The sequence below is a fragment of the Squalius cephalus genome (assembly GCF_949319135.1).
Source record: "Squalius cephalus genome assembly, chromosome: 16".
NCBI lineage: Eukaryota > Metazoa > Chordata > Actinopteri > Cypriniformes > Leuciscidae > Squalius > Squalius cephalus.
Genome location: NC_137137.1, coordinates 11,572,908 through 11,600,892, shown reverse-complemented (window position 1 = coordinate 11,600,892; position 27,985 = coordinate 11,572,908). Strand labels below are relative to the sequence as shown.

The window sequence follows — 27,985 nt, the reverse complement described above, 5'->3', positions numbered from 1 at the left end:
TCCTTCAAAATGAGTTAAACAAAGGACGCGAAACAAAGGCTGCCTTCCATGGATCCTTCAAATTGAGACGGCCTTCAGCGATGCTTGATGACATGACAGCCGAGATATGCAGCTTTACAAGAATGAAGCCTTCCGATTGAGAAACACCCAAACAAAGCATTTGGCAGAGGTTTGAACTGATGACAGTTAAGCAGAAAGATAAACAGAGAATTGGTTTTACCCAAGAAACTGCTTTTTAATGTTGATGGAATGAGAAAAACAACAGGAAACATGACACATCGAAACAGGAAACATGACACATCGAAACTGTTCTTTGTTTATTTTGCTATGTAGCCTTGTATAATTGTAATTGCATAAATATTTTAGTGTCAAAATACTAAAACAGACAAACTCAGATACATAATTCATAAGAATAATTAAAAAGGTGTACAAAAAAGGTGTAAGGCTTGGAGCATACGTTGCTATTTTGAACCAATAATCGGAAACAAAAAGCATTTATAATATATAGTGCAGATTTCAGTTTATCTGACTCCAATATAATTAATCTCCATTAAAATTGTTGTCATTATTTAACTTCTTATTGCTCAAGGTTAAAGTTTTTCTTAGAACTGAATAGAAAACGTAGGATTTATCCTGAACGTTTAGATAACAGAAGTTATGCAATCACTTTAGCGTTCAACATTATCAGTGATAAAAGGAAGGATTCTCATCAAAAGCAGACAAAGTTATGATGATGAAGGGCATTTTACCATCTTTAATTCACATGTATCCTTTAAAATGATTACTGAATACTGATGTACTACTACAACTGGAAAGAGTTGCACCCACTTTGCTCAGCCTTTCAAAGGTACCAAGATTAAAAAATTGCCAACTGAAGAATCTGCAGACGGTCTCTCAATTTTTCATTCTGACCAAAGACACTCCTGTAATAAGTGCTACTGTCAACATTACATTAAGAATTGTAAAGATTATAAACATAATCAACCATGGGGATCTCTGCAACAACAACAAAAAAGAAAAGTCTTAATTTAAGGTAATATCACAATATAATTGTATGGTCTTATCATTTTGTGAGTTCCTAAGATGATGAGGTCAACCTGTTTCAGTGGATATAAAAAGTCTACACACCCCTTTTAAAACAGCTGCTTTTTGTGATGTAAAAAACAAAACAAAAATCAAACTTCAAAAAAAACAAATTATGTAAATATTACAACCATGCAATGCCACTGAAAACCAAAGTGACACATTTCAAAGAAAAATAAAAGATCCCACTTTATATTAAGTGGCTTTAAGTACTATGTACTTACATTGAAAAATAAGTAATGTACGTATTGTGTTCATGTTGTATTGTATATTGTAAAACACTTTTGCTGCTATTGAGGTGTGATAAGGTTATGGACAGGTGTAGTATATGAGTAGGTTTAAAGGTGGGTTAAGGTGTAAGAGAAGGGTCAACAGTGTAATTACATACATTAATTACAGCTGTAATTATGGGCAGATATTTTCAAAATACAAGTACAATGTAAAAAAAAATATATATATGTATGTACACAATAAGTCCAGTGTATCAAATTAATAATTTCAACTTAATATAAAGTGGGACCAAATAGGAACTTGGAATAACTAACTGCATAACTGTGCACACCCATGATGTGTTGACAGTGTTGTGTAAATTCATGAGCTTGAGCTTGATGATTAGTCATTCTCAACAGATACACAAGTATTAAAGGGTGCACACCTTTTTTCCTTTGAAATGTGTCACTTTGGTTTTCAGTGGCATTGCATATGTAGTAATGTTTACATTAATTGTGCAAATGTTCTGATATGATTTATCTTTGTTTCATTTCTTCATCACAAAAAACCCAGCAGTTTTAAATGGGCTGTGTAGACCTTTTTTCATCTGTAAGGATCTCGTCTATAGTGCCATAAAATCTGTGTGGGTCTGTGTGTGTTTCTATACACTGTAAAGTTTATTTTATAGTGATATACATGTGTATTAAGCAGGTTGACTGAAACTGGAATGGCTTTATCTTTACAGATCTAAGATATACAGATGTAAAGTTCACTTACCCTCCTCTCCCGAGTCTGATTCTGATTTCCTGCAAACATACAAATGCAAACAAATGAGGTTGCTAATAAATTCTAGGACATGCACACACAAGACTGTGTCTGGGTGTGAAAGAGAACACATAGCATTCTTTAAAATCCATTTATGAGTCTATTTATGAGGCTTGTGTGGGAATCTGTCTTGTGCCTTGAATCAACTGGTAGGCTACCAAGGATACTTACTTCTGACTTTTTTTCTTGTCTGGTATTTTTCATAGCAACCTGAACCAAGGTAAAACATGATCTCCAGAACAACATAAACTCCCATTAATATTGGCAGCCAATCCTCAAAGCACGACATTCCAAAAAATATTGCAGTGGCTATAGTACATGAAAGAAAAGGATTATATAAAAAAAAAAAAAAATTAATTAGATAAATCTGAAATTAGCTTTTAATACGTTTGGATGAGTAAATGAGTATTTACACCTACACCAAACTTATACAACATAACAGAAAAATTTAATTTACTAATAAAGAATGTGAAATACTGAACCTTACTTGTAATGGTAGTATTTATTAGGTCAACCATTACGATGGCACAGAGCCAACACGTCCTTCTGTAAGCATTCAAAACACAGACGTTTTACAGCCTGACCATAAAACAACTCATTGCAACACTGAATCAACCAATGGTGTGAGTTCGGGGCGGAGCTAGCAGACAAAACCCGTTTGGAAAAGGTTATAATTTCTATTTTATGCATTTCTCTTCGGTCACACCAGTGGCGCTGATATGTTGCTAAAGATAACACTCACAATTCATGGCTTGGCCCGCAGTGAAGGAAAACAATGATAGTGTGCACCAGGCTTGAAACCATGGCAACCACCGTCAAAACGGTAAACACAATCCTGAAACCAGAACACTCGTACACGCACTCATACTAACACAGAAATATGCACAGATTGAAATGGGAACTAAATTGGATGTTAATTTCCTTTAATGCTTTTACTTTTTATTCTTAATATAAAGTTTTATATTCAGTTTAAACAATGTAATACTGTCTGTCATAAAGTAAAATGTAATGTAGCAGAAAAATAATCCTTACTTTAATTGTTTTTATTAGTACGAGGATGACAGCAATAGTTTTGGATGCTAGTTCAAGGACAGACGCACTTATGGTTGCCTGTGAAGAGATACATTATTTGCCATATGCGGAAATTATGTTGAAATTATGGATTTAGTGTGAATCTGTTAATTTAAAATGGAGGTCATAAAGTTTTTTGACACACTTACCGTTTTTTTCAAAACTGGTCTAATGATAACCAGGAGTGAAGAGCCTCCAAGAAAACAGAGGCGACTGAACAATAACAGTGCTAAAACACATCTCTGGTATGTATACTAAATGTACAAATACAAACACACTCACGTAAAGTAGAAAAAACAACATCGATAGTCAAATATACATATTTTAATAACCAACATGCAGATCATGAAAATGATATTCATGGAAGCAAGAGGCAAAACGGCAAAATTAGTGAGATAGAGGCAAGCAAGCCGTGCAAGACTGCAAAACCTAATTGCATTTGTAGATTCATCATGAGAAAATTTGATTTATAAACATGCTTGCTACAATAAAATACCATTTAGCAACATGCATAGTCTACAATAAAATACCATTTAGCAACATGCATAGTCTACATACCATATATTGCGCACACTGAGAAGGCAATGTTGGTGTAACTACAATAAATGAAAACAAATGACAAATGAAGATTTATCATCATGCTCTTAAATATAAAGGTTCTTTATTGGTGTAAGGCCCGCCCGCTGGCCCAATGACGGTTTCCAATAGAGCGGGTGAAGGATACCTGCGGGTTCTGACTTTTCAGTGTGAAAAAGTAGTTTAATTCCAATTAAACTTTTATCTGACTTATCTTTTATCACGACCTCGAATTTAGATTAGAATGACAATTGATTATTGACCATCTATATAAGTTATCTAGTCAACTGATTATTCTATTTAACTCTTTACTCTTATTGTACTAGTTCATTCAGATACCAATGGCGCTCATGGGTCTTGCACTGGCCGTTCTTTTACGCAGATCCCACTCGCCAGTCTGGTCACTAGACAGAGGTAATTGACTATACTATTTAGATGGCCGCTCCAATGCTTGCTCTCTCTAAAAGTATTTTGTATAGTCCCCATAGATCCGTATACACTTGAATAAAGCAACACTATCTCTAGTCAGAGGTCACGATCACTACTACAGATATAAGCCGACCAATATTACTTTCTCTGATGGTAGCTTTGGTTCGGTCATGCCATGGTTTCCCATGTAGGTCTGGTCTACACTTAGTACACTTGAACCGGTTAGCCGGCACTCTAAAATCTCACTTGGCGTGCCCTATACTCCACTTAATACCGGACTTTAGTCCGTTATTAACCTGAACGCAGATTTGCAGTTACAATGGATACAATGTAATCTACTAGAGATAATAATTTCAGAGTTAGTCAGAATAAATTCAAATGTAACAATTTATTTTTAGTCAGGTAAATGTATCGTGACAATTGCTCAGAAATAAAGAGTAAAGGATGCATACCTAACATCAGAAAAATAGACACTCAGTACTATGGGCTGATCTGGCTATACAGAATTGCTTTTGCAACATTTCTTTAAATACTCATTCCAAGACAAAACATCCCCCAAATTGAGGAATGAACTTAAGATAGGAATTTGCAAAGACCCTGGGAGAGGGCACATCCACCACAGTAACAAAGTATCCCTAAACTCTTAAACTCTTGGTTTACTTCTGTGGGTATGAGATCATTGTACCAATCAAACAGAGACATTTCAGATTATACCAAACATGACTGTTAATTCACTTGCATTGACATAGAATTGACATCATTCTAAGTGAACTGAGTGTATGGGGGAATGGGTAAAGAGAAGGAAGTGGGGGGGAGGGGCAAATGTGAAGGAAGGACAGGAGGGAAAGAAGCTTTCCCGCATCTTCACTTTGTGGGGTGTGGAGACAAATGCCTGTATTTTTTTGTGTTGTCCATATCTCATGAGATCAAAGTATCTGAGGTTCTTTTTGCCTTACATTGGCATCCGTGGTTCCACAGACAACCTTTCCATGAAACCATCCATGAAACCTTTCCATTGTGCAAAAGAGTTACGAAAATAATTACTGTTTTCAAACATGTTTCCCAAAAATACTGTGATATGTTCTACCCCAAACATATGTCATCTACCACTTTATAGACTGTAAAATAGTGTATATATACTGTAACAAAAATCTGTGAAATTTAGGCAGCTGTGAATTGCCAGAACTTCACCGTAAAAAATGCCTATGGTAGCAACATTTTAGGTTTTACAAATTGAACTTAAATTTACAGTAAAAACGTGTATAAATTTAAGGAAAGACACGTGTAGACTAAATCTCATCACAATAAGTTTTTCCACATGGCTGAGGTCAATACTACTATATAGAAGGTGCACACAAATACAAAAAAAAAAAAAAAAATTCACAGTAACACACAACACTAAAATAATACAATAACCAGTAATTTAGTAACATAAGATTTAACATTTAACACTTTAACAAAGAAGAAACTTATAACAAAAAAATGTGACTCCAGAACATCAGAACTGGATACAAAGTGCTTAAAGGATCCCATAAGTTCCGGCAAGAACTGCAGGCTCCTATTATAAAAGAAAGAGTTTTGAGGCACTTAAAATACATTTTGAAGTTCCTCAACAGGATAAGGTTGAGGCACCTTCAGTTTTTACAGTGTTTAATTGTCTCTGAAACACAAGTTTATTTATATTAAAAACACAAATATTTTTTATATTTTTGCTAATTTATTTAAAGTTATTAATACCAGCCCTGCGATTTTGAAATAAGTCTCTTATGCTCACCACTGCTACATTTATTTACAAAATACAGTATAAACAGAAATATTGTGAGATATTTTTTTATAGCTATTTAAAATGACTGTTTTCTATTTTAATATATTTAAAAATGTAATTTATTCCAGTGATGGCAAAGCTACATTTTCAGCAGCCATTACTCCAGTGTCACATGATCCTTCAGCTGCTTTTTAACATTGATAATAACAACAAATGTTTCTTGAGCATCAAATCAGTATATAAGACTGAAGTAATAGCGGCTTAAAATTCAGCTTTGTCATCCAAGGAATAAATTACTTTTTAAAATACATTCTAATATTATAAGAAAAATATATATTATTAAAATACCAAACAGTAGTTTATATTCTTTCTTTCTTTTTTTTACCTGTAGCCTGTGAGTTTGTTTTTGATGTTGTTGTAAATTTTGTTGAGCTTGTAGAGCTTGTAGCGGACATGCTTAAGAGGAATGCTGAAAGCATCACAGAGCAACAGTGTTTACACTGACTCAACAGAGAAGTAACCTACAGTAAGAATGTGTAATGTATAAATGTCTCTGAAACATAAGGAAGTATTTAATTTAATTCAAAAACACATATTTACAGATATCACCAGCCCTGCATTAGTGGTTATATTTAATTGTTTTATATGTAATGCATTTGGTTTATATATTTTACCTGGTGTGCGTGAGACTATTTTTGATATTGATACAAATTTTGTTGTGCTTGTAGGTGGGTTCGTTTGTGCACTGTTGGCTTCAGTGGTCGGTGGTGCTGTGGACATGCCTGCGAGGAGAGCTGAAAGCACCACAGAGCAACAGTGTTTACATTGACACAGAAGGGAGGTAACCTATGAATATGTAATATATAAATGTCTCTGAAACATAAGTAAGTATTTTTGCATTCAAAAACACATATTTTAATATATCACCAGCCCTGCATTAGTGGTTATATTTGTTTGTCTTATATATATTTTGCTTTTGGTTTATATATTTTACCTTGAATCTGTAAGCTTATATTTGATAGTGTTGCAGATATTATTTTGATTGTAGGTGGGTTTGTTTGTGTACAGTTGGCTTCAGTGGTCAGTGGTGCTGCAGACATGCTTGAGAGGAGAGCTGAAAGTATCACAGAGCAACAGTATTTATACTGACTCAACAGGGAAGTAACCTATGAATGTGTAATGTATAATTGTCTCTGAAACATAAGGAAGTATTTTTGCATTCAAAAACACATATTTAAATATATCACCAGCCCTGCATTAGTGGTTATATGTTATTGTTCTATATGTAATGCTTTTGGTTCATATATTTTACCTTGAATCTGTAAGCTTATATTTGATAGTGTTGCAAATATTTGTGGGTTTGTAGTTAGGTTCGTTTGTGTACAGTTGGCTTCAGTGGTCAGTGGTGCTGTGGACATGCCTATGAGGAGAGGTGAAATCACAGAGCATCACTATTTACACTGACTCAACAAGGAAGTAACCTATGAATGTGTAATGTTGTCTCTGAAACATAAGGAAGTATTTTTGAATTCAAAAACACATATTTAAATATATCACCAGCCCTGCATTAGTGGTTATATTTGATTGTTCTATATGTAATGCTTTTGGTTTATATATTTTACCTTTAATCGGTATATTTGATAGTGTTGCAGATATTGTTGGGCTTGTAGTTAGGTTTGTTTGTGTACTGTTGGCTTCAGTGGTCAGTGGTGCTGCGGACATGCCTATGAGGAGAGGTGAAAGTATCACAGAGCAACAATATTTACACTGACTCAACGGAAGTAACCTATGAATGTGTAATGTATAATTGTCTCTGAAACATAAGGAAGTATTTTTGCATTCAAAAACACATATTTAAATATATTACCAGCCCTGCATTAGTGGTTATATTTGATTTTTCTATATGTAATGATTTTGGTTTATATATTTTACCTTTAATCTGTATATCTGATAGTTTTGCAGATATTGTTGGGCTTGTAGTTAGGTTTGTTTGTGTACTGTTGGCTTCAGTGGTCAGTGGTGTATCTCTTTCATGGATGGAATTCTCTCTTATGAAAAGACCTGAAATGCACCCAAAAATCTATGGTTTAAATGTGAATTATTATCATACAGTTTTATACATGTTTGGTATCATTTGAAATGTCTCAGTGCGACTGGTACAAATGTCTCATTCCCAAAGAAGTAAACCAAAAGGTAAATAAAGTTTTTAAGAGTTTAGAGATAACCTGCACACAGAGGAGGGCGTGTCTTCCAGGCAAATGGCATTCTGCTCACAAAAGGTGTAAACTCTGAATGCAAATTCCCATTGTTAGCAAATGTTTACATGTGAAAGTTTCTGTCTTGGTCTGGGTATATAATGAATTGCAACAAGGGGCTCAGGGCGATTTGTAGCTCAAATTAACCCGTGATGCTGAGAGTGGCAGAGACTCTCAGCAATCATGTATTTTCTAATATCAGGTTCACATCTTTTCTCTTTATTCCAGAGCATTTGATGTTTTGTATTTATTACCTTTGAAATGATTATGAAATTGGCATGATACATTTACCTGACATAATATTTTGTAGTGACGTAATATTCTGTTACATTTGATTTTATTCTGACTGACTCTGAAATTGTTTTCCCAAGTAGATTAAACGGATAAAATGGCCAATCCAAAGCTATTATAAGACAAGTAAAGTTGGTTGACTTATATCTGTATAGTGGCCATACCTCTACTGAAGTAAACGTTACTTTAATTTCAAGTGTATGCAATCACAGGGGCTATACCAAAGTATCTTTGATTGTGTAAGCGTGAATCGCGACCAATCTCAGGTATATAGCATTTTCCTCTGTTTAGTGACCAAAACTGATGAGATTGTGATCGTGAGACCCATGTTAAACAAGGCGTGAGGACCTCTGAGCGACATAGCTTCCTAATTTGAATGGGTAAAATATAAGTAAAGAGTTAAAAAGAATAATCAAACATTCGCTCACTTTTAATGATGCTAAGATATAATTAAAACCTTTTTCATTTATGGAGTCAGATGTTTAATTTAATCTTGTTGTGTTGCGTAAAAGGAAAGAGAGTAACCCATATTATTGGAGACCGCTAGCCTGACTTCGTCATACTCATATTCTAGTCAGAATGTGAGTCTGATACCGCTCCATAGAGATTTGATTATGGGGCGTGTCTCAACCGAACTAGGAAAAAAAAACCCTCTGCACTCCTACAACCAATCAGAGCAACGGAGTAAATGACGCATGTTCTTCATTCATATTTTCAACCAACAAAATGTCGCGGGCGCGGCTCTCTGTTCCTCTTTTAAAATGAATGCGCTGTCGATATCTTCTATAACAGACGCGATGGCGGAATCTACACATGATGTTTCATAAACAAAGTTCGGGAGGAGCACGTACAAATAATCAATCCAATATCAACTTGTCATCAAACAATACCATGTCTAACGTTACCGAGGAAGCATTGTCAACTTACCTAACACTCCTTGACAGTTTTTCAGCATCTCTCGGTCCCTCCACCACCCCGAATCCTCACTCTTGCCTTGTTCTCTCACAACCAGGAACACAGCCCGGTAGCCTATGGCTACCGAGCCCACAGCCCTCTCCTCGGACAGCACGTCATATACGCATTTATTCTATCTTACTTATTTGTGTGAACTCGTGACATCTCATATAGCCTACGCATTTATTCTATCTGACTTATTTGTAAATGTGAACTCGTGAAATCTCAATTCTCCAGCTGCAGTCGTCTTTGTTGTAAACTAATTCAAATCAAGCGCTCTTTGGTGACGTGGGTGATTACGTAACCGCAGACCATCTGTCCATCATCGTATAAAGCCCGCCCTGGCAATTTGATTGGCTCGGCCTTCTAGGAGCCGAGCATAATTACTCCTCAATGGATCGAGTCCAGACCGAACTTCCCGACCAAAAAATGTTGTGGGCGGGGTTCGGGCTGGCACCCAGGCTAGGAGACCGCCATTTGGACCGATAAACTGGCTTACAACACACACACACACACACACACACACACACACACACACACACATTGATTTACTAGTTTACATTACTTTCGTAATAAAGCAATTCGGTCGAATGGGTTTTTTTCGACTACCCTCTGGAAATGGTAGAAAGTGGACGAGCTCAAAACCTTTTAGACCCTGTATACATAAATACACCTGTATTTAGTGTTATCCACTTGGTACCCGATTGTCTAAAACACATCTTAAAGTTTTTTCAAATTGCTTACACACTTAAAGTGGAACTTTACACTCAGTTTGAAATTGAAAAACAAAACTTTTTGCAAAACTCTAAACACAGTTCTCTACATGCCACACTCATTTACTGATGACCTACACCCAATGACCATGTGTGAAAACACTTATACATAACTATAACATAGAATAGATCACAAAGAAATCAAAACTCAGTTTTGAGAAAGAAAGAAATTATTTTTACCCCCTTGAATTTCTGTTTATAGTGTTGAAGGGGGTGGATTGGAATCCACTGCTGCTTCAATATAATGTAATTAGTGATTAATAATCAAGGATAAGTATTTCTACATAAATCATTTCTATATTCAATGAGTGATTAAAATATACTTTTAATCATATGTTTGCTGTGAGTGTTAACCAGCTGCTTTTAGGTACATTCTGATGTGACCCTCAACATGTGTTGTCTATTTTATCTGTTTCTAGCTGACAAGTTAAGGTTACAGGGGTCCAACTATAACGTGACAAACTGATTTACAGAATTGTAACTCTTTCATGTGTATTTCTCTAGAAACTAAAGTGAATAGTATCTGTACTTCTTCCTGAGGAGGGAATGTATTATCATTATGTTTTGGTAGTTTGTCCTGATGATATTTAGCTCAGGCCCTCTTCAACCTTGGAGAAACTGCGATTCCCTAGTGCCTTTGTGTGTGCGTTGGATGTTCTGTGCAGAACACTTCGGGATGCAATAACAAACCTGAAGACGCCTTTCTCCGACCTCCGAGGTCAACACAGACCTAAGTCTAGGAATCGTGCAGCAACTATAATGACTAATGGCGACATACTATCTATCCATGTGTGGAAATTTGCTTAGACTATATGTGTTCTTAGCCAATCAGAAACTGCAACCTGAAGCAAGGACGTAGCTTAGAACTTGGTGAAGGGTATAACTGCTGTGATCTTTGTAACTGTAAGGGGGGCGGCCTACCAACTCCTGTGTGAGTCTTGAAGCTGACTTCTGCTGATGAAACTGCAAACTATCTTCAGTAAAACCTTTCTTCAATTTATTATAAATCTGACTCCGAGTCTTCTTTCAAACATCTGGTCCTTGGATCCTAAACTGTTACCCCCTAACAGTGTAAATATATACACTCACCTAAAGGATTATTAGGAACACCTGTTCAATTTCTCATTAATGCAATTATCTAATCAACCAATCACATGACAGTTGCTTCAATGCATTTAGGGGTGTGGTCCTGGTCAAGACAATCTCCTGAACTCCAAACTGAAAGTCAGAATGGGAAAGAAAGGTGATTTAAGCAATTTTGAGCGTGGCATGGTTGTTGGTGCCAGACGGGCCGGTCTGAGTATTTCACAATCTGCTCAGTTACTGGGATTTTCACGCACAACCATTTCTAGGGTTTACAAAGAATGGTGTGAAAAGGGAAAAACATCCAGTATGTGGCAGTCCTGTGGGCCAAAATGCCTTGTTGATGCTAGAGGTCAGAGGAGAATGGGCCGACTGATTCAAGCTGATAGAAGAGCAACTTTGACTGAAATAACCACTCGTTACAACTGAGGTATGCAGCAAAGCATTTGTGAAGCCACAACACGCACAACCTTGAGGCGGATGGGCTACAACAGCAGAAGACCCCACCGGGTACCACTCATCTCCACTACAAATAGGAAAAAGAGGCTACAATTTGCACGAGCTCACCAAAATTGGACAGTTGAAGACTGGAAAAATGTTGCCTGGTCTGATGAGTCTCGATTTCTGTTGAGACATTCAGATGGTAGAGTCAGAATTTGGCGTAAACAGAATGAGAACATGGATCCATCATGCCTTGTTACCACTGTGCAGGCTGGTGGTGGTGGTGTAATGGTGTGGGGGATGTTTTCTTGGCACACTTTAGGCCCCTTAGTGCCAATTGGGCATCGTTTAAATGCCACGGCCTACCTGAGCATTGTTTCTGACCATGTCCATCCCTTTATGACCACCATGTACCCATCCTCTGATGGCTACTTCCAGCAGGATAATGCACCATGTCACAAAGCTCGAATCATTTCAAATTGGTTTCTTGAACATGACAATGAGTTCACTGTACTAAAATGGCCCCCACAGTCACCAGATCTCAACCCAATAGAGCATCTTTGGGATGTGGTGGAACGGGAGCTTCGTGCCCTGGATGTGCATCCCACAAATCTCCATCAACTGCAAGATGCTATCCTATCAATATGGGCCAACATTTCTAAAGAATGCTTTCAGCACCTTGTTGAATCAATGCCACGTAGAATTAAGGCAGTTCTGAAGGCGAAAGGGGGTCAAACACAGTATTAGTATGGTGTTCCTAATAATCCTTTAGGTGAGTGTATTTACATAATGTATGTGTGTGTATATACACACACATATATACACACACAACGCATATACATAAGTACATACAAGCTACGATAAAAGATTGTTTCACAGCAGGTTCACAGTAGTAACAAATTCAAAATCGCCTGAGAAGCAGCTTGGCCAACAAGCCAATAGTGTCAATATTCAGGTCAAGTCACTTCAGTGTTGATTTAGTTCAGTTCACTAACTGTAGCATTTATCAATTGTGCATACATACTGTATATACAGTGTATTTGTGCACATACATGTACGTGTGAGAAACTCCTGTATACTCCACTGCAGACTGAACAAGCAAAAGACACAAGATAGAAGTGTTTTACATTTTTCACATCCGTGTGTAGTTTGTGTGGCTAATCATGTTATGTTTGTGTGTAGAGTTACAATGCAAAAACACAAAAATACTTACTCAATTTTTTGTTAAAATAGTTTTGAATGATGTGTTTGCTTTTGCACGAGATGTCAGATGTTGCATGTTGTGTGCGTGTTTTGTGGTTTTGTGTGTAGAGTTTCAAGAAATTGAGCCATAGTTTCAGAAATTGTGTAAGCAATTTGAAAAAACTGTAATACCAGGTGTAAACAGCATTTACAAAAAAAGAGTACTTCAAATTTATTTGAAAGAGTACTGAAACAATACTCAAGTCAAAGCACCATTACTTTAAAAAATGTAGTGTGATAAATGTGCTTGTCAAAAATACTACTTGAGTTTGAGTAAAAGTGTGGCTTCTTTAAAAGTACTCATGAGTAGTGAGTAATGAGCTATGGATTCTACCCCTCTAATAATAACTGTACATTGCAATTTACAAATGTAGAAAAGCCTGTACATACGGTAATACACATTACACACATTCCCATTTGCTGTTTGTCAGTGTAACAAACTCAGTACTGTTTTGTCTGAGTTTGGGACTTTTATGTTGAAGTGTACTTTTGCCTTGTCATGTCTTGTCTCATCTTGTGTCATGCCCTCACTTCCTTGTCTGTTACCATGGTTGTCCTTGTTAGTTTCCCCAACAAAACGCCCCTCCCCTTGTTATCTAGTTAGCTCCCTGGTGTATAAATAGGACCATGTTTGAGTGGTCGAGTGGTTTCTTGGTTATTGTTTGAGTTTCTCATTGTATGTTTGTTGCGTTGTCTTGTCATGGTGTTCATGCCTCGTCTGCCTTGGAGTTCATGTTATTGCCTTGCCAAGATTCATGTCTTGCCTGTTTGTGGATTATTGTAACTGTGCACGTGTGGAATGAACTGTTCGCATTTAGATCCTCATCTCTTTATTTGAGACAACGCTGCAGATGTTACAGAATAACCAACCCTCAGATGGATCTAGCAGCAGTTTTACCCCCTGGAGCTCGTCTCTTCCTTCTACGTCAATGCAACCGTTCCATAGATGATCATACACAGAACTTCCTGGACCTTGCTCACCAAAGTGACTTTTCAGATAAGTCGCTTATTTTTTATCGGACTAGTCTTCATGCTCCATCGAAAACACTGAGCCTCTTCTGTCATGACTCATGAGCCTCTTCACGTCAGGCCTGCCGAGCCTGAGCTTCTTCACGTCAGGCCTGCCGAGCCAGAGCTTCTTCAAGTCAGGCCTGCCGAACCTGAGCTTCTTCGCTTCAGGCCTGCCGAGCCTGAGCTTCTTCACGCCAGGCCTGCCGAGCCTGAGCTTCTTCGCTTCAGGCCTGCCGAGCCAGAGCTTCTTCGCTTCAGGCCTGCCGAGCCTGAGCTTCTTCACGCCAGGCCTGCCGAGCCAGAGCTTCTTCGCTTCAGGCCTGCCGAGCCTGAGCTTCTTCACGCCAGGCCTGCCGAGCCAGAGCTTCTTCGCTTCAGGCCTGCCGAGCCTGAGCTTCTTCATGCCAGGCCTGCCGAGACTGAGCTTCTTCGCGTTAGGCCTGCCGAGCCAGAGCTTCTTCACGTTATACAAGCCCAGCCAAAGACCGTTCACGCCATGCATGCCACGCCTGTGTCTTCAGACAAAATGCCCATCACGCCTGAGTCAGCTGTTGAAGATGCAGCGCTGATCATCGTGGCCACGGCTATTTTGTGTGTGGGCAACACACACATCGGATCCAACCCGTTGAGCCCACGGCTATTTTGTGTGTGGGCAACACACACATCGGATCCAACCCGTTGAGCCCACGGCCATGTTGGCCACTGTTCCAGAGCCTCCTGCCAAGATGGCCGCCGCCGCCCCTCCAGAGTCTCGTCCCAAGATGGCCGCTGCCATGCCAGGGCCCTCGGCCAAGATGGCCGCCGCCAGTCCAGCTGCCACTCCAGCGCTCCACGTCCCAGGTACTCCAACGCTCCACAGTCCAAGTCCTGTCCCCCTTCACGGGCCTGGCCCTCCGTTATGCCCCTCGACACTACCTTCATGAACTCTTTAGTGTGGCGAGTCTGGAATCCACTCCTTAAGTGGGGGGCTCTGTAACGAACTCAGTACTGTGCTGTCTGAGTTTGGGACTTAAATGTTGCAGTGTGGTTTTGCCATGTCTTGTCTCACCTTGTGTCATGCCCTCGCTTCCTTGTCTGTTTGTAACTGTGCACGTTTGGAATAAACTGTTTGCATTTAGATCCTCATCTCTTTGAGACAACGCTGCAGATCGTAGTCGGAAAAATACTGATCCTCCAACAGTTTTAGTTTTGACTTCCAACTTTTTAAAATACATCACTTATCAGTGATAAAATATCTACTTCCAAAAATAACAGGCAGGGGGGATTACAGAGATGAAAAGATGGAAAGTTTTTTTCATTAAACTCATCACTATTTTAAATCATAGTGTATGAAAAAATTAAAGAATTAAAATCCTGTTATGTTTAAATGGTCTGGCCTGCTCTTAATGAACACTGAGCAAGCTATTGTTGCACATAAAACAGTCTATGTTCAGAACAGTGAAAAGAATACAAAAACCTTTAGAAACTCATGTAGAGTTTAGTTCAGCATCACACATCAGATATATACATCCATTATATATAATTTTTTTTACCTGGAGCCTGTGAGTCTATATTTGATGTTGTAAATTTTGTTGTGCTTGTAGTTAAGTTTGTTTGTGTACTGTTGGCTTCAGAGATCGCTGGTGCTGTGGATGTGCCTGTGAGGAGAGGTGAAAGCATCACAGAGCATCAGTGTTTACACTGACTTAGAAAGGCCAATGAATGTCTTTGATAACATTGTCTCTGAAACATAACATATACATGTATATAGCCAGAGCTTCTTCACGTCAGGCCTGCCAAGCCTGAGCTTCTTCGCTTCAGGCCTGCCGAGCTTCAGGCCTGCTGAGCCTGAGCTTCTTCACTTCAGGCCTGCTGAGCCAGAGCTTCTTCGCTTCAGGCCTGCCAAGCCTGAGCTTCTTCACGTCAGGCCTGCCGAGCCAGAGCTTCTTCGCTTCATGCCTGCCGAGCCTGAGCTTCTTCACGTCAGGCCTTCCAAGCCTGAGCTTCTTCACGTCAGGCCTGCCAAGCCTGAGCTTCTTCGCTTCAGGCCTGCCAAGCCTGAGCTTCTTCGCTTCAGGCTTGCCGAGCATGAGCTTCTTCACGTCAGGCCTGCTGAGCCTGAGCTTCTTCACGTCAGGCCTGCCAAGCCTGAGCTTCTTCGCTTCAGGCCTGCCGAGCCTGAGCTTCTTCGCTTCAGGCCTGCCAAGCCTGAGCTTCTTCGCTTCAGGCTTGCCGAGCCTGAGCTTCTTCACGCCATGCCTGCCGAGCCTGAGCTTCTTCATGCCATGCCTGCCGAGCCTGAGCTTCTTCGCTTCATGCCTGCCGAGCCTGAGCTTCTTCACGTCAGGCCTTCCAAGCCTGAGCTTCTTCACGTCAGGCCTGCCAAGCCTGAGCTTCTTCGCTTCAGGCCTGCCAAGCCTGAGCTTCTTCGCTTCAGGCTTGCCGAGCATGAGCTTCTTCACGTCAGGCCTGCTGAGCCTGAGCTTCTTCACGTCAGGCCTGCCAAGCCTGAGCTTCTTCGCTTCAGGCCTGCCGAGCCTGAGCTTCTTCGCTTCAGGCCTGCCGAGCCTGAGCTTCTTCGCTTCAGGCCTGCCGAGCCTGAGCTTCTTCGCTTCAGGCCTGCCGAGCCTGAGCTTCTTCACGTCAGGCCTGCCAAGCCTGAGCTTCTTCGCTTCAGGCTTGCCGAGCCTGAGCTTCTTCACGCCATGCCTGCCGAGCCTGAGCTTCTTCATGCCATGCCTGCCGAGCCTGAGCTTCTTCGCGTCAGGCCTGCCGAGCCAGAGCTTCTTCACGTTATACAAGCCCAGCCAAAGACCGTTCACGCCATGCATGCCACGCCTGTGTCTTCAGACAAAATGCCCATCACGCCTGAGTCAGCTGTTGAAGATGCAGCGCTGATCATCGTGGCCACGGCTATTTTGTGTGTGGGCAACACTCATCTCTTTGAGACAACGCTGCAGATGTTAGTCGGTAAAATACTGATCCTCCGACAGTTTTAGTTTTGACTTCCAACTTTTTAAAATGCATCACTTATCAGTGATAAAATATCTACTTCCAAAAATAAGTCACAAAATCAGTTTACATTTCCAAACATTCTTTTTGCCATTAATTGTAATAATCCAGTGAGATTTCTGTATGCACAAGGAGTCTGACAACAGCCAGGATGATCTAATCTCACCATCATCGAGTCCGTCTGTGATTACATGAAGAAACAGAAAAAACTGAGACAAACTAAATCCAGAAGAACTGCGGGAACGTCTCCAAGATGCTTGAAGAAACCTTCCTGCAAAGCTACAGTACTGTGAAAAGTACTGGCACTTGTGTTAAAATGCTGTAAAGTGAGAATGCTTTCAAAAATAAAATCACAAATTGAATTTATTTATGATTTAACTTCTATTAACTAATTCAAATCAATATATGGTGTAATGACCCTTTGCGTTTAAAACGGCTTTTGTCCAGGTACACTTGGGCATAGTTTTTCAGGTAGCTTTGCTGGAAGGTTTCTTCAAGCATCAATCACAGACGGACTCGATGATGGTGAGATTAGATCATACCGGCTGTTGTCAGACTCCTTGTGCATACAGAAATCTCACTGGATTATTACAATTAATGGCAAAAAGAATGTTTGGAAATGTAAACTGATATTTCCTACTGACACACTACAGCAAAAGATATAAATAACTGACTTAAAACCATGGTTCGAATTACGTGGGAGCCAGTGAGAGCTGAAGAGAGGATGAGCTCCCATGAAAGCAGTAAAATCATACACCTGTGGGGGTCTCTAAAAATCATCAGCACCATTATTTTAAATTACAAATAGAACACTTTTTCCTTCAGACTACTGTAGCGACTTAAAAGATAGGACAAGATGCCAAACACATGGATCTCGCGAGATCTCGGATCGTCATCACACTACATCCTTATGCTTCGCTTTCTGCCAGGACTTTTACTGACTTTTCTCAACTCACAGAAGTGACGTCAACGTCCGATCCAGCAGTAGCATAACCCATCAGGCAAGTGTTATTTTAACATAGGCGTAATTTATGGGTGGGAGTCGGGACATGTTCGCACCCAGGGGAGGTTCTAGAGGCGGGGCCACAGGGGGGCCACCCTGGCCCCTGCTGAAATCTGATTGGCCCCCGTTCCTAGGGGTGGGGGAAAAAATCGATTCTTAGATGGATTGCGATGCGGACGTGGACGATTCTGAATCGATTCACAAATGTCAAAAATCGATTTTCTAAAAAAATTTTTTTTTTTTTCCTAATAACGTAATATTGACGGAACTCTAAAGCAAACGTGCAGTGTGCGGACAGTCTGTGGCGTGCACAACAGAGACGCGCACATAACAGACACGCATGATGGCTGAGCGCCAAATTCGAACGGCACCCTCTTCGTTAAAAGCTAACGTATGGAAAATTGGCGATTTCATTGTTACCTATTTAGTATTTTTTGTATGAGAGCTGCTTTCTGTATTGTTTAGTTTTCACATCAATATGCTGTAAACCGATCTGTTATACGTACGTTATACTCAGGGCTGTTTGAAGGAATTTGGGGGCCCCAAGCAAAATGGACATGGAGGCCCCCCCCCAATAAAAAACATATTATAATTCCGTCCGTTCGAAAAAAAAGTTGCACTAACTGTTTGTTACAAGCAGCATTTGCCGTCAGGCAGGTAGCTAACATAAACATATTTTTTCTAGCCTACCTGCTGCAAAATTACACCATTTGTACAAGACAAGTGGAGCTATTTTATCCAGTGTAATTTATCACTTACCACAAGGGGTGTAACAAAATTCACGGTTCGGTTCAATACGATACACACGGTTTGGTATGTTTTCGATACAGCAAAAAGAAAGAAATGCCAATTTCCTTGATTTATTTATTTTTCTTCTTTTTTTAATTAAAACTAGCATGATAAAATATGATTTCTTTTTACTTTGAGCAATTCTGGAGCTATAATTGACTCTTCTTAGGAGCATATAAAACAAAACAGCTCCTTGGAAAAAATTAAATGTAATATTGTAGTAGTTATAAACAAATGTTTATTTTAGTTAAGATTAACATTTGAGGGCATTGTATTCATAATGTCAAAATAAAACCGACGTAATGTTACTTATACTGCCCTGCAATATGTGCAATGCCAGTCACAAAAAGTTACATTTTGACTGTGCTTTCTGCAGATGTTCATTCACTTTTTTTGTATAAGCTGTTTTTGATTGTAGTATACAGCAAACATTTCAAGTCATAACTCTTTATTATTTAGTTGTGAATAAGAGCTTCTTTGTATGTTACTAATTATTCAGAATATGCGTAAGTCCACAAGCATTATGTTTGTATGAAAGCTGCTGGTACATCATTCTATATTTTTGAACGAAAACTGTTTGTGAATTTGCTACAGCAAAATGTTTTTTTGTCTGAAGGATTATATTGCTCATTGGAAATAACAAGAGGATGTTGGTTTGAAGTCTATTATTAAATGCTAGAGATTCGGAATATGCTGAAGTTTGTATTAATTTACTACAAGTTTGCTGCTAGTACAGGCACACATTTATTTTCCTGTTGGTTCTTTGCAATGTTGGGACATATGCCGGCAAATGTAACCTTACAGTTGACTTGCCAAATCACTTTCATTTGTTTTATTAATAAAATTAGTATAGGAAGTATTGGAAGTAAGTTCGTTATGGGTCATCATAAATACTTTGCTTTAAAAGTATCAAGTAGTAAAAAAAAAAAAATCGTTAATAATCGATAATCGTTACCCTCTAAATCATAATTTTTTATTAGAGCGTTTGAAAAAAAAAAAGACTGCCGAAATGTATTTGCACCATACTGAATAAATTATTTTGTGTGCTTGAATGTACCCTGTATTTGGCCCCTGAATGTAACATGTGGCCCCTTAATGGCCCCTGTTACAGAAAAATCGTAGAACCGCCACTTTTTGCTAAGTTCAATTCCCACCACTTTTGAAACATCTCGCGGCACTAATATACCAATACAAATAAATAAAACATCTTCAGTTAACTAGCAGAGCATCGAATAAACTAATCGTTGCCGCTGCGATCAGTGGCGCGGATACTGTGTTCTCTTGTGGCTTGCGTACAGTCTTCACTCGGACGCGCGTTTCAATCCGTTGTGGAGACTCTCTATTCGTTCCGGTGAAATTACAAAACACACAAACGTGTCCTTGCCTGATATACAACTACTGATAAACATAATCGGTTTTGATGAGAAAAAAAAACTATATGAGTGCGGATTAGAACCCATAACCTCTGACACGCTTGGCAAAAGTTCTGCCACTGGACCACTTAAATACACGCTTAAATTAATTAAATTCTCACCACTAACAACATATATTACACCTCATTAAACGACAAATTAAACCAAATGTACTATTTCAATTGAATTGTGTTAGCAACGCTTTTTTATTAAACATTTTTATTTATTTACATTAGTAAGCTACACCGCGCCTGCTCATAGGCTTTTTTTTTTTTTTTTTTAAAGAGACCCCCACAAAGATGATGGGGGGGGGGGGGGGGGGGGGGGGTTCAGCATCACACATCAGATATATACATCCATTATATATAATTTTTTTTACCTGGAGCCTGTGAGTCTATATTTGATGTTGTAAATTTTGTTGTGCTTGTAGTTAGGTTTGTTTGTGTACTGCTGGCTTCAGAGATCGCTGGTGCTGTGGATGTGCCTGTGAGGAGAGGTGAAAGCATCACAGAGCATCAGTGTTTACACTGACTTAGAAAGGCCAATGAATGTCTTTGATAACATTGTCTCTGAAACATAACATATATATATATATATATAGTAGGCTACTGTGCAAAAGTCTTATGTTAATACCCCCCCCCCCCCCCCCCAAAAAAAAATGGTTTTAAAGGGGACATATCATGCTAAATCCACTTTTTTAGCCCTTAAATGCATTTTGTTGTATATTTGGAGTGTTTAGAAGTACAGAGAAGTTGAAATTATTCTCTTCAGGTGCTTCGTTGATATCTTTATATTCTGTTTTGGTCATATTTTTCAACCTGTTCAGATTTTTCTGTTATCTATGACGTTTTGTGAACTATTACGTCACAGTATTTGCAGCGGAACTGCCAAATAAGGACATTGACTTCCAGCCCAACACTTCGAGCAATCCGCCATTTTTATTTCTCGCTGCAATTTTGTAGTCCAAGCTAAAGGATGCAGAAGTTACGAGAGGGTAAGTTAAAATGTTCGGTTGTTGGATGTAGTAACCCACACGCTTCATTACACTGTCTAATGTAGATGAACTGCCGCGCTTATGACAGTGCGCATGTTTAACTGAAAGAACGAGCAGAGAGAGAGAGACCCGGTCGCGCGCACGCACTCTCTCTCTCTTCGGAGCCAGGCGAAAGTGTAAACAAGACTTCACCGTCTCCAAACTAGACGCTGTCTTGCTCTCTCTCCCTCGCACATATTAATCAAAATAAATCGACACGGTGGTAAAAGGTCGGAAGACCAAAGTTTCATGTGTAAATACAGTAACACACCATTGCGATACATCCATATGAAGACGTTCTTCTGCAGGTTCGTCGTCTTCATTTTCATCTCGCTCCGGCTCCGACTCTGGCTCGAACATTTAAGGCTGGCTGGACAAGTCTTCCGTTGTTGACATTTTGTTAATAACGTGTGAATAAAAAGTTTCTGTGCCGCTATAATCGTATCTCTGTTATCAAACTACAAAAATGGCCGAACGGGGTGGAGTTGAACCTCTGCATCCTGGAGAGGGGGCGGGGTATGACGTGTCTCAATTGTATTTAAAGAGACCACACCAAAACGAGTTGCTCTCAGACGCACATCAGAAAAGAGGTAGAAAAGGGGCCTGTGGAGCTACAACTAGATGTACCGCATGGCGGTACAAAATATGACCGCCGCTCAGGCCTGCACTGGCTTTCCACAAAAATAAATGACGTGGAGCAATTTGGCTGTATTGCGTGTTTATGTATATACCTAAAAAAAGTAGTAGTATGTGCATGTCTGTCTGTCTGTGTGTGTGTGTGTATGTGTGTGTGTTTGTGTATGTGTGTGTGTGTGTGTGTGTCTGTGCGTGTATGTATGCGTGCGTACATGTGTGTGCGCGTGTGTGTGTGTCTGTGCATGTGGATTTGTATGTGTGTATGGGTGTGTGTCTGTGTGTGTGGATGTCAGTGTGTGTGCATGCTTGCGTTTGTTTGTATTCCTGCATGTGTGTGTGTGACAGTTAGGGTTGCCAACTTCAGAAAAGGAAAATGCGGGACAATCGTGGTTGTTTATAGGAAAATGAGGGACACTCAAAATATTTGTACTGTATCACACAGTGTACGTCATTTCAGTGTCTGCAGTTAAGTTTGTGTTTTAAAGGTTATCAGACATAAACACATTTGTATTGCTTAACCTATTTATGTATTTAATTCTAAAAATAATTTTAATGTCATACATGAAAAAAGTCACATTACAAACAAACCATAGTTCAAAATAACAGCATTTATCTAAAATAGAAAGCTTTTTTAACATTATACACTAGGCTTACAGTTCAAAAGTTTGGGGTTAGTAAGATTATTTTTTGGGAAAAAAAATAAAGAAAGTAATTGCCTACTTTTATTCAGCAAGGATGCATTACATTAATCAAAAGTGACAGTTAAGATAATGTTACAAAAGCTTTCTATGTACTTTCTAAAAGCTTTAAAACATTAATAATAATCAGAAATGTTTTTTGAGCATATTATTCCCTCAGGTAGATTACATGTTTTCTTGCCTGGCTGGATGTTAGACTCATGAACAATAATCACGTTGTTTGCATTCGCCAAAATTGATTAGCCGAAATCAAAACGTGGACAGTGAAAGGAAATTACCGTTAGCGCGAGACGAGTCCGGCTTGAAGCGGATCGACCAGACGCCAGAGGATGTTCGCAAATCAAACAATGATTTGTCTCAAAACAGTGATTAAAAAAAGCTGTGATTGGATGATGACAGGTGTCGGTGATCATTCTCAAGTGTCGTGGTCAGCACTGCTGCTGTTGCTGTTGTATCAGTCAGTGGTTTATCAGCTTGTCAAAAAACGGGACACGGGAGGTCACGCACGGGACAAATAAATTAGGCTCAAAATACGGGACGTCCCGCCTAATTCGGGACAGTTGGCAACCTTAGTGACAGTATCATCCTAAACCAGCAACCCTTCGCTCAACACCACCATCTACAGGCCGATGAGTGTACAGTCACTAAATGTGCACATAAATGAATTTATTTTATACCCCCCCCCATGGATGAAATTCTACGAAACTTAGCATACCCCCAGAGGATGTCAAGTTAATCATAGCCTACACATGAAATATGGTGCAGTTCTGAACATCTCAACTGAAGATAGGGGCGATTAAAGCAGAATAATATTGCATTTTCATTTTTTATGGGAGGGGCGCAAATCACAAATGAGTGATTATGGGCTAGGTTGATGTGGGCCCTTAAGAGCAACATACCATAAAAAATTCTTCATCCTCGGTGCCACGGTTCAGGTAGTTATTTAGGAAAAACTGCATTTTTTGGGTTTGGGGGGGCCCAGTGCCCCCGGGGACCAAACGAAATTTTTCCGTAAAAGTCTAGTGGGGCTACATGCCCACCAAATTTCATGTTCCCCGGTGTTTCGGTGTCCCTGGTATCGTTGACGAAAAATTCAGTAGATGACGAAAAAAAAAAAAAAACTTTGACAATCCCTATATGACCGCTTTCGCTAGCGGCGGTCATAATAATGAGGAATTCAGACCCAAGCATTGCAGTTCCGCTTTATATAGACTACAAATGTATGATTTATATGTTAAAAGGAACGATTTAAAAGCATGATATGTCTCCTTTAAGTCAGTTATTAAGTAATTTTTACTTAACTTCTAATTCAGTATTGCCATTTTGACGCCCCTTAAAATATCTATTAATAGGCCTTAAACGACACTTATGATTTTTCTGTTATTTTGCAACTTAAATGCAGAATTACATTATTACAGACTATTTTGGTTTATATTCTATATTAAATGACAAATAGTGTTAGTGATATCAGATGTATTTTATATTTAATTAAAATCAGTTGGGCCAAGTTTACCTTCTTGTCCCAGGAAGTGGGCACCCTTGAGCTTATATCTGAATATCTTACAATTTAAACATAAAAATGCACATTGTTTTAAAAGGGAACATCATCCCCTACACAGCTACTTTTGCTCAAATTGTTATGCTGACTATAATTTGAATTGAAAAATGTGCATTAAATATAGAAGTATTTTCACCAGGGAAAACTTTTCCAAAAGAAAAAAAAACAACAACAACACAAACACATCTCTTTGGTGGGGCACTCACTAAATGAAGAAGAATTGTACAAAATGAATCAAACGAAAACAGCTGCCTATAAACAAGCTGTAGTTGTCACCTCACACACTGACAGAGATGCAGTATAACACCATTGGCAATCAATAAGGTGCATACTCAATTTGGAACTTCAATTTCAATCTCAGTAGCCTATAGGAACAGTAAGCCCCAGTGAATCTCGGTCATATAAGTATGATGGCTTCTTGAACAAGAAAAAACATAGGGCAGGAAGTGACTTTGTCCATTGGGAATTGATTGGATTGTTGTGGTTTGCTACGGACCTTTTTCACAGACTGTGATGACGAGTTTTCAGTTATCAATATTGCAATAGTAATGTTGTAATTTTTTTTTTATGCATTTAAACTCCTAACTTTGTGTTATTACATTGGCAGTAGATTACAAAAAAATAATTAACACAGTTTCAAGGGTGTTTTTTAATACAATGGCGTTGAGTGACTGCAATTATGACATCTTTCTCTCTTTTGTCCCACCCTAACGCCGAAAAACAAGTCATCAGAACAAGTATAGGTCTCATCAGCTGAGGCTGAAAGAAGTTACAGTGCTCTTAGGAGAATGAAAACATGGCTCAGAACAATGGCACAAGTGATACTTAACAATATTGCTGTGTGCCATGTCCAACAGGACAAACTGGACAATATTGATGTAAAACAAATATGCCAACAGTTCATTTCTGTTAACGGGATAGTTCACTTAAAAATGAAAATTCTCATAACAAATTTTGGGTGACCTATTCCTTTAATGACAGATGCAGACATGTTTTTGGCTTCTTCAAAAAGCAAGGAACAAGACAGTAGAAACATTGACATTGCACTATGAACGGAGTAAAGTTTCTTAACTGCCTCTTTGTTTTTATTAGTTACCAGTAACATTACAGAATTCATTAATTAACGTATGCTAATGTTAAGGTTAATATAGACTAAAAACTTTAATACATTATCATATTCATTTCCTGATTCCTCAGCTTCTTGGGATATCTCCACCAATATCAAAATATACGCCCTCCCAGCATAAGTTACCAGAGTGACTGATCTTGAGCAATGTTAAATTAGCTATATGAAACCAAATCACTTGACAATGAGTCAGACTAACTGAAATAAGCGTGGCTTATTTGGTAAACTTGTTTTATGAAACAGGCCTCTGTGGTCAGTGTTTTTCCGGTGTTGTACCAAAATAATCTCCCACTCATTTTTAGTAAATCAGGTAAAGAGGTTGAAAAATGCCTATCCCCATTAGAATTAAATTAGTCCAACCTACATTTTTATTGAACTAACTCAAAAGGTTAAAAATTTGATGACTAACATTTAAGACAAGCCTTAATGGTTAAAGGTCCTGTTCTTCGTGATCCCATGTTTCAAACTTTAGTTAGTGTGTAATGTTGTTGTTAGAGTATAAATAATATCTGTAAAATTATAAAGCTCAAAGCTCAATGCCAAGCGAGATATTTTATTTAACAGAAGTCGCCTACAGTGAACGGTCGGTTTGGACTACATCCCTCTACTTCCTTCTTTAATGACGTCACTAGAACAGTTTTTTGACTAACCTCCGCCCACAGGAATACACAAAAAAGGGGGCGTGGTCTTGTTGCGCAGGAAGAGGAAGAGTTGCGTTTGTAGAGTGTGTTTGTCGCCATGTCGTCGAGACGCTGTTATTTTCATCCCGGAGTCCAATCACCATTGTTTGGCCTTCCCAGGGACGCTGTACTTACAGATCAATGGTTACAATTTATGTGCATACGCATGCATCTCCACGTTATGGTAAGAGGCGTGACCTTTCCGGGCAACGTGCGCTAAGCTGCTGTCGAATGATCACAACACAGGAACCGCTGGCACAATCAGAACTCGTTACGTATTTCTGAAGGAGGGACTTCATAGAACAAGGAAGTCATCAGCCCGTTCTTAGGACAGTGAAAACAGCGGTATGCAGATAAGTAAATTGTGTGAAAAATACTGTGTTTTTTTTACACACGAAACATGAACACATGTTATATTGCACACTGTAAACACAATCAAAGCTTCAAAAATACACAAAAAACGGGATCTTTAATGCAACCGGCCCCAGATGTCCTGGCATGGCAGGGGACACTATTTTAATAAAAAAATTACGAAGGCATGTAAATTCAAATAAATATTGATATACATGGATAAATACATGCAATTACTTTTAATAAGAATTGTGAATATTCCTCCTTTAAAAAATAATAATATTTAGGCTAAATAAAAAAAAAAATTAAAAAACAGTAGGTTACAAATTACGATATAGCGTACGGTATTTTTTTCTTACCCGTGGCATGTGAATCTGTTGGAAATATTGTTGGGCTTGTAGTTAGTATTGTATGCGCACTGGTTTCAGTTGGCGGTGGTGTTGTGGACGGTAGATCTATCCGCTTCCTTCCCCAAAACGTAGAAAAGTCTTCTACAACTGCAGCTCTGAAAAGGAAATTGAAGATCAGATTTGCAAACTAATAATATGAAACGTAACACAATTATAATGATGCTATTCTGTTTCATTTAGTCTTATTAGGCTCCACAGTAAAACTAGGCTAGCTACCTGAAGAAAAATCGCCCTCCCGATCCGGATGTCCAGGACACTGTGATTGAGCTTTTCCCTAAGTTATTAGGATGAACAACGACTCTGCTCTAAAAATATGCACATAAACAGTTGACGTTAGTTTAATGAATTAATAGCTGCTAACTTTTAACACATGGTGTAAAGAATAACTTGTGTGCAGTGTGTGCACAGCAGGACTCACACCACAGATGAGTAGGCTGTTGTCTAGGTCCGTCAAAGTAAACGTACCAACAGACGTACAGTTATCACACTGACGAGAGTCCAACATAAATCCCATAAACTCTCTCGATCCACCCGAAAGGGTAACTGTGATAAAATGAGAGATTTTAAAATGACACATCTGAAAAAAAACATTTTGTTTACACTAATAAAACAATAAACTAAGAGAGAGAGAGAGAGAGAGAGAGAGAGAGAGAGAGAGAGAGAGAGAGAGAGAGTCTACCGGTAATAGTGGCCGTTTCTGTCAAAGTTACACTTTCTGGTTCGACCTTGAAAGGGGATTCCGTGGCTTGTGCTGATCCATCATGGGCAATATTCATTTCTTGACATTGATCCTCCAACAAACCTCCATCGCTGTAACAGGAGATGAACCTCAGCATGGATCCAAATGAAAGAATAAGGAGACCTCTTGCAATATACATCTGAAACGACCAATATAAATAATAACATCAATTTTAAACTACTGACTTGTAACAATTCCCGTTCATAGACACTTAGCCTTTACTGAAGTTCAAATGTAATAAAGTTATTACAATACCTTGTTTTAGACCTACAGTGCGCGTTGCTGATTAAAGATATAAGAGAGGAAAAGTAAGTGTCTTGTTGTCAGTTGATCCTTTATATAGTGTCCCTGAGTCCGTCGTCAGCTCAACAGATAGGCTATTTTATTGCCCAATTTAAGTTGGCTAAATGGTTTCTAATGCCCTCTTTTGGCGAATTCAGTTATTACGATCGAAGGGGAAAATGGTCTTATGATAGCAACTTTGAATTGTCCTTCTGCCCCACAACAAACGTGCATAAGGAAGTAGGCTACACATGACTTATTTTGTATC

The 27,985-nt window shown here is 38.9% G+C and overlaps 1 protein-coding gene across 5 annotated transcripts; it reads right to left on the bottom strand.

Annotated features, from left to right (window-relative positions):
* Positions 1 to 212: 212 nt before the first annotated feature.
* Positions 213 to 27,985, bottom strand: LOC307173686 (uncharacterized protein). 5 transcript variants are annotated; one of them, XM_079897007.1, is made up of 15 exons: positions 27,691 to 27,985; positions 27,376 to 27,574; positions 27,115 to 27,239; positions 26,913 to 27,001; positions 26,646 to 26,791; positions 20,584 to 20,688; positions 15,542 to 15,646; positions 3,748 to 3,785; positions 3,339 to 3,443; positions 3,151 to 3,228; positions 2,861 to 2,985; positions 2,606 to 2,664; positions 2,290 to 2,427; positions 2,071 to 2,099; positions 213 to 996 (listed from the first exon to the last, which is right to left on the bottom strand). In XM_079897007.1, the coding sequence occupies exons 2-15, from the start codon at positions 27,572 to 27,574 to the stop codon at positions 895 to 897; spliced, it is 1,443 nt and encodes a 480-aa protein (XP_079753133.1). In that variant the 5' UTR covers positions 27,691 to 27,985; the 3' UTR covers positions 213 to 894. The 5 variants fall into 5 exon arrangements, with proteins under 5 accessions (XP_079753133.1, XP_079753134.1, XP_079753135.1 ...); XM_079897008.1 differs by lacking the exon at positions 15,542 to 15,646 and having other exon boundaries at positions 27,691 to 27,917; XM_079897005.1 differs by lacking the exons at positions 213 to 996; positions 2,071 to 2,099; positions 2,290 to 2,427; positions 2,606 to 2,664; positions 2,861 to 2,985 and adding exons at positions 6,345 to 6,428; positions 6,634 to 6,753; positions 6,954 to 7,073; ... (1 more) ...; positions 7,582 to 7,683; positions 7,892 to 8,020 and having other exon boundaries at positions 3,157 to 5,752; positions 27,691 to 27,918.

Excerpts from the sequence above, each read along its gene's own strand:
- LOC307173686 (XM_079897005.1), bottom strand. The coding sequence starts at position 27,574 with ATGTATATTGCAAGAGGTCTCCTTATTCTTTCATTTGGATCCATGCTG. Across the intron at positions 20,689-26,645 it reads AACAGATTCACATGCCACGG|GCACATCCACAGCACCAGCG; the intron begins GTAAGAAAAAAA and ends CTCTCCTCACAG. Across the intron at positions 15,647-20,583 it reads TATAGACTCACAGGCTCCAG|GCACATCCACAGCACCAGCG; the intron begins GTAAAAAAAATT and ends CTCTCCTCACAG.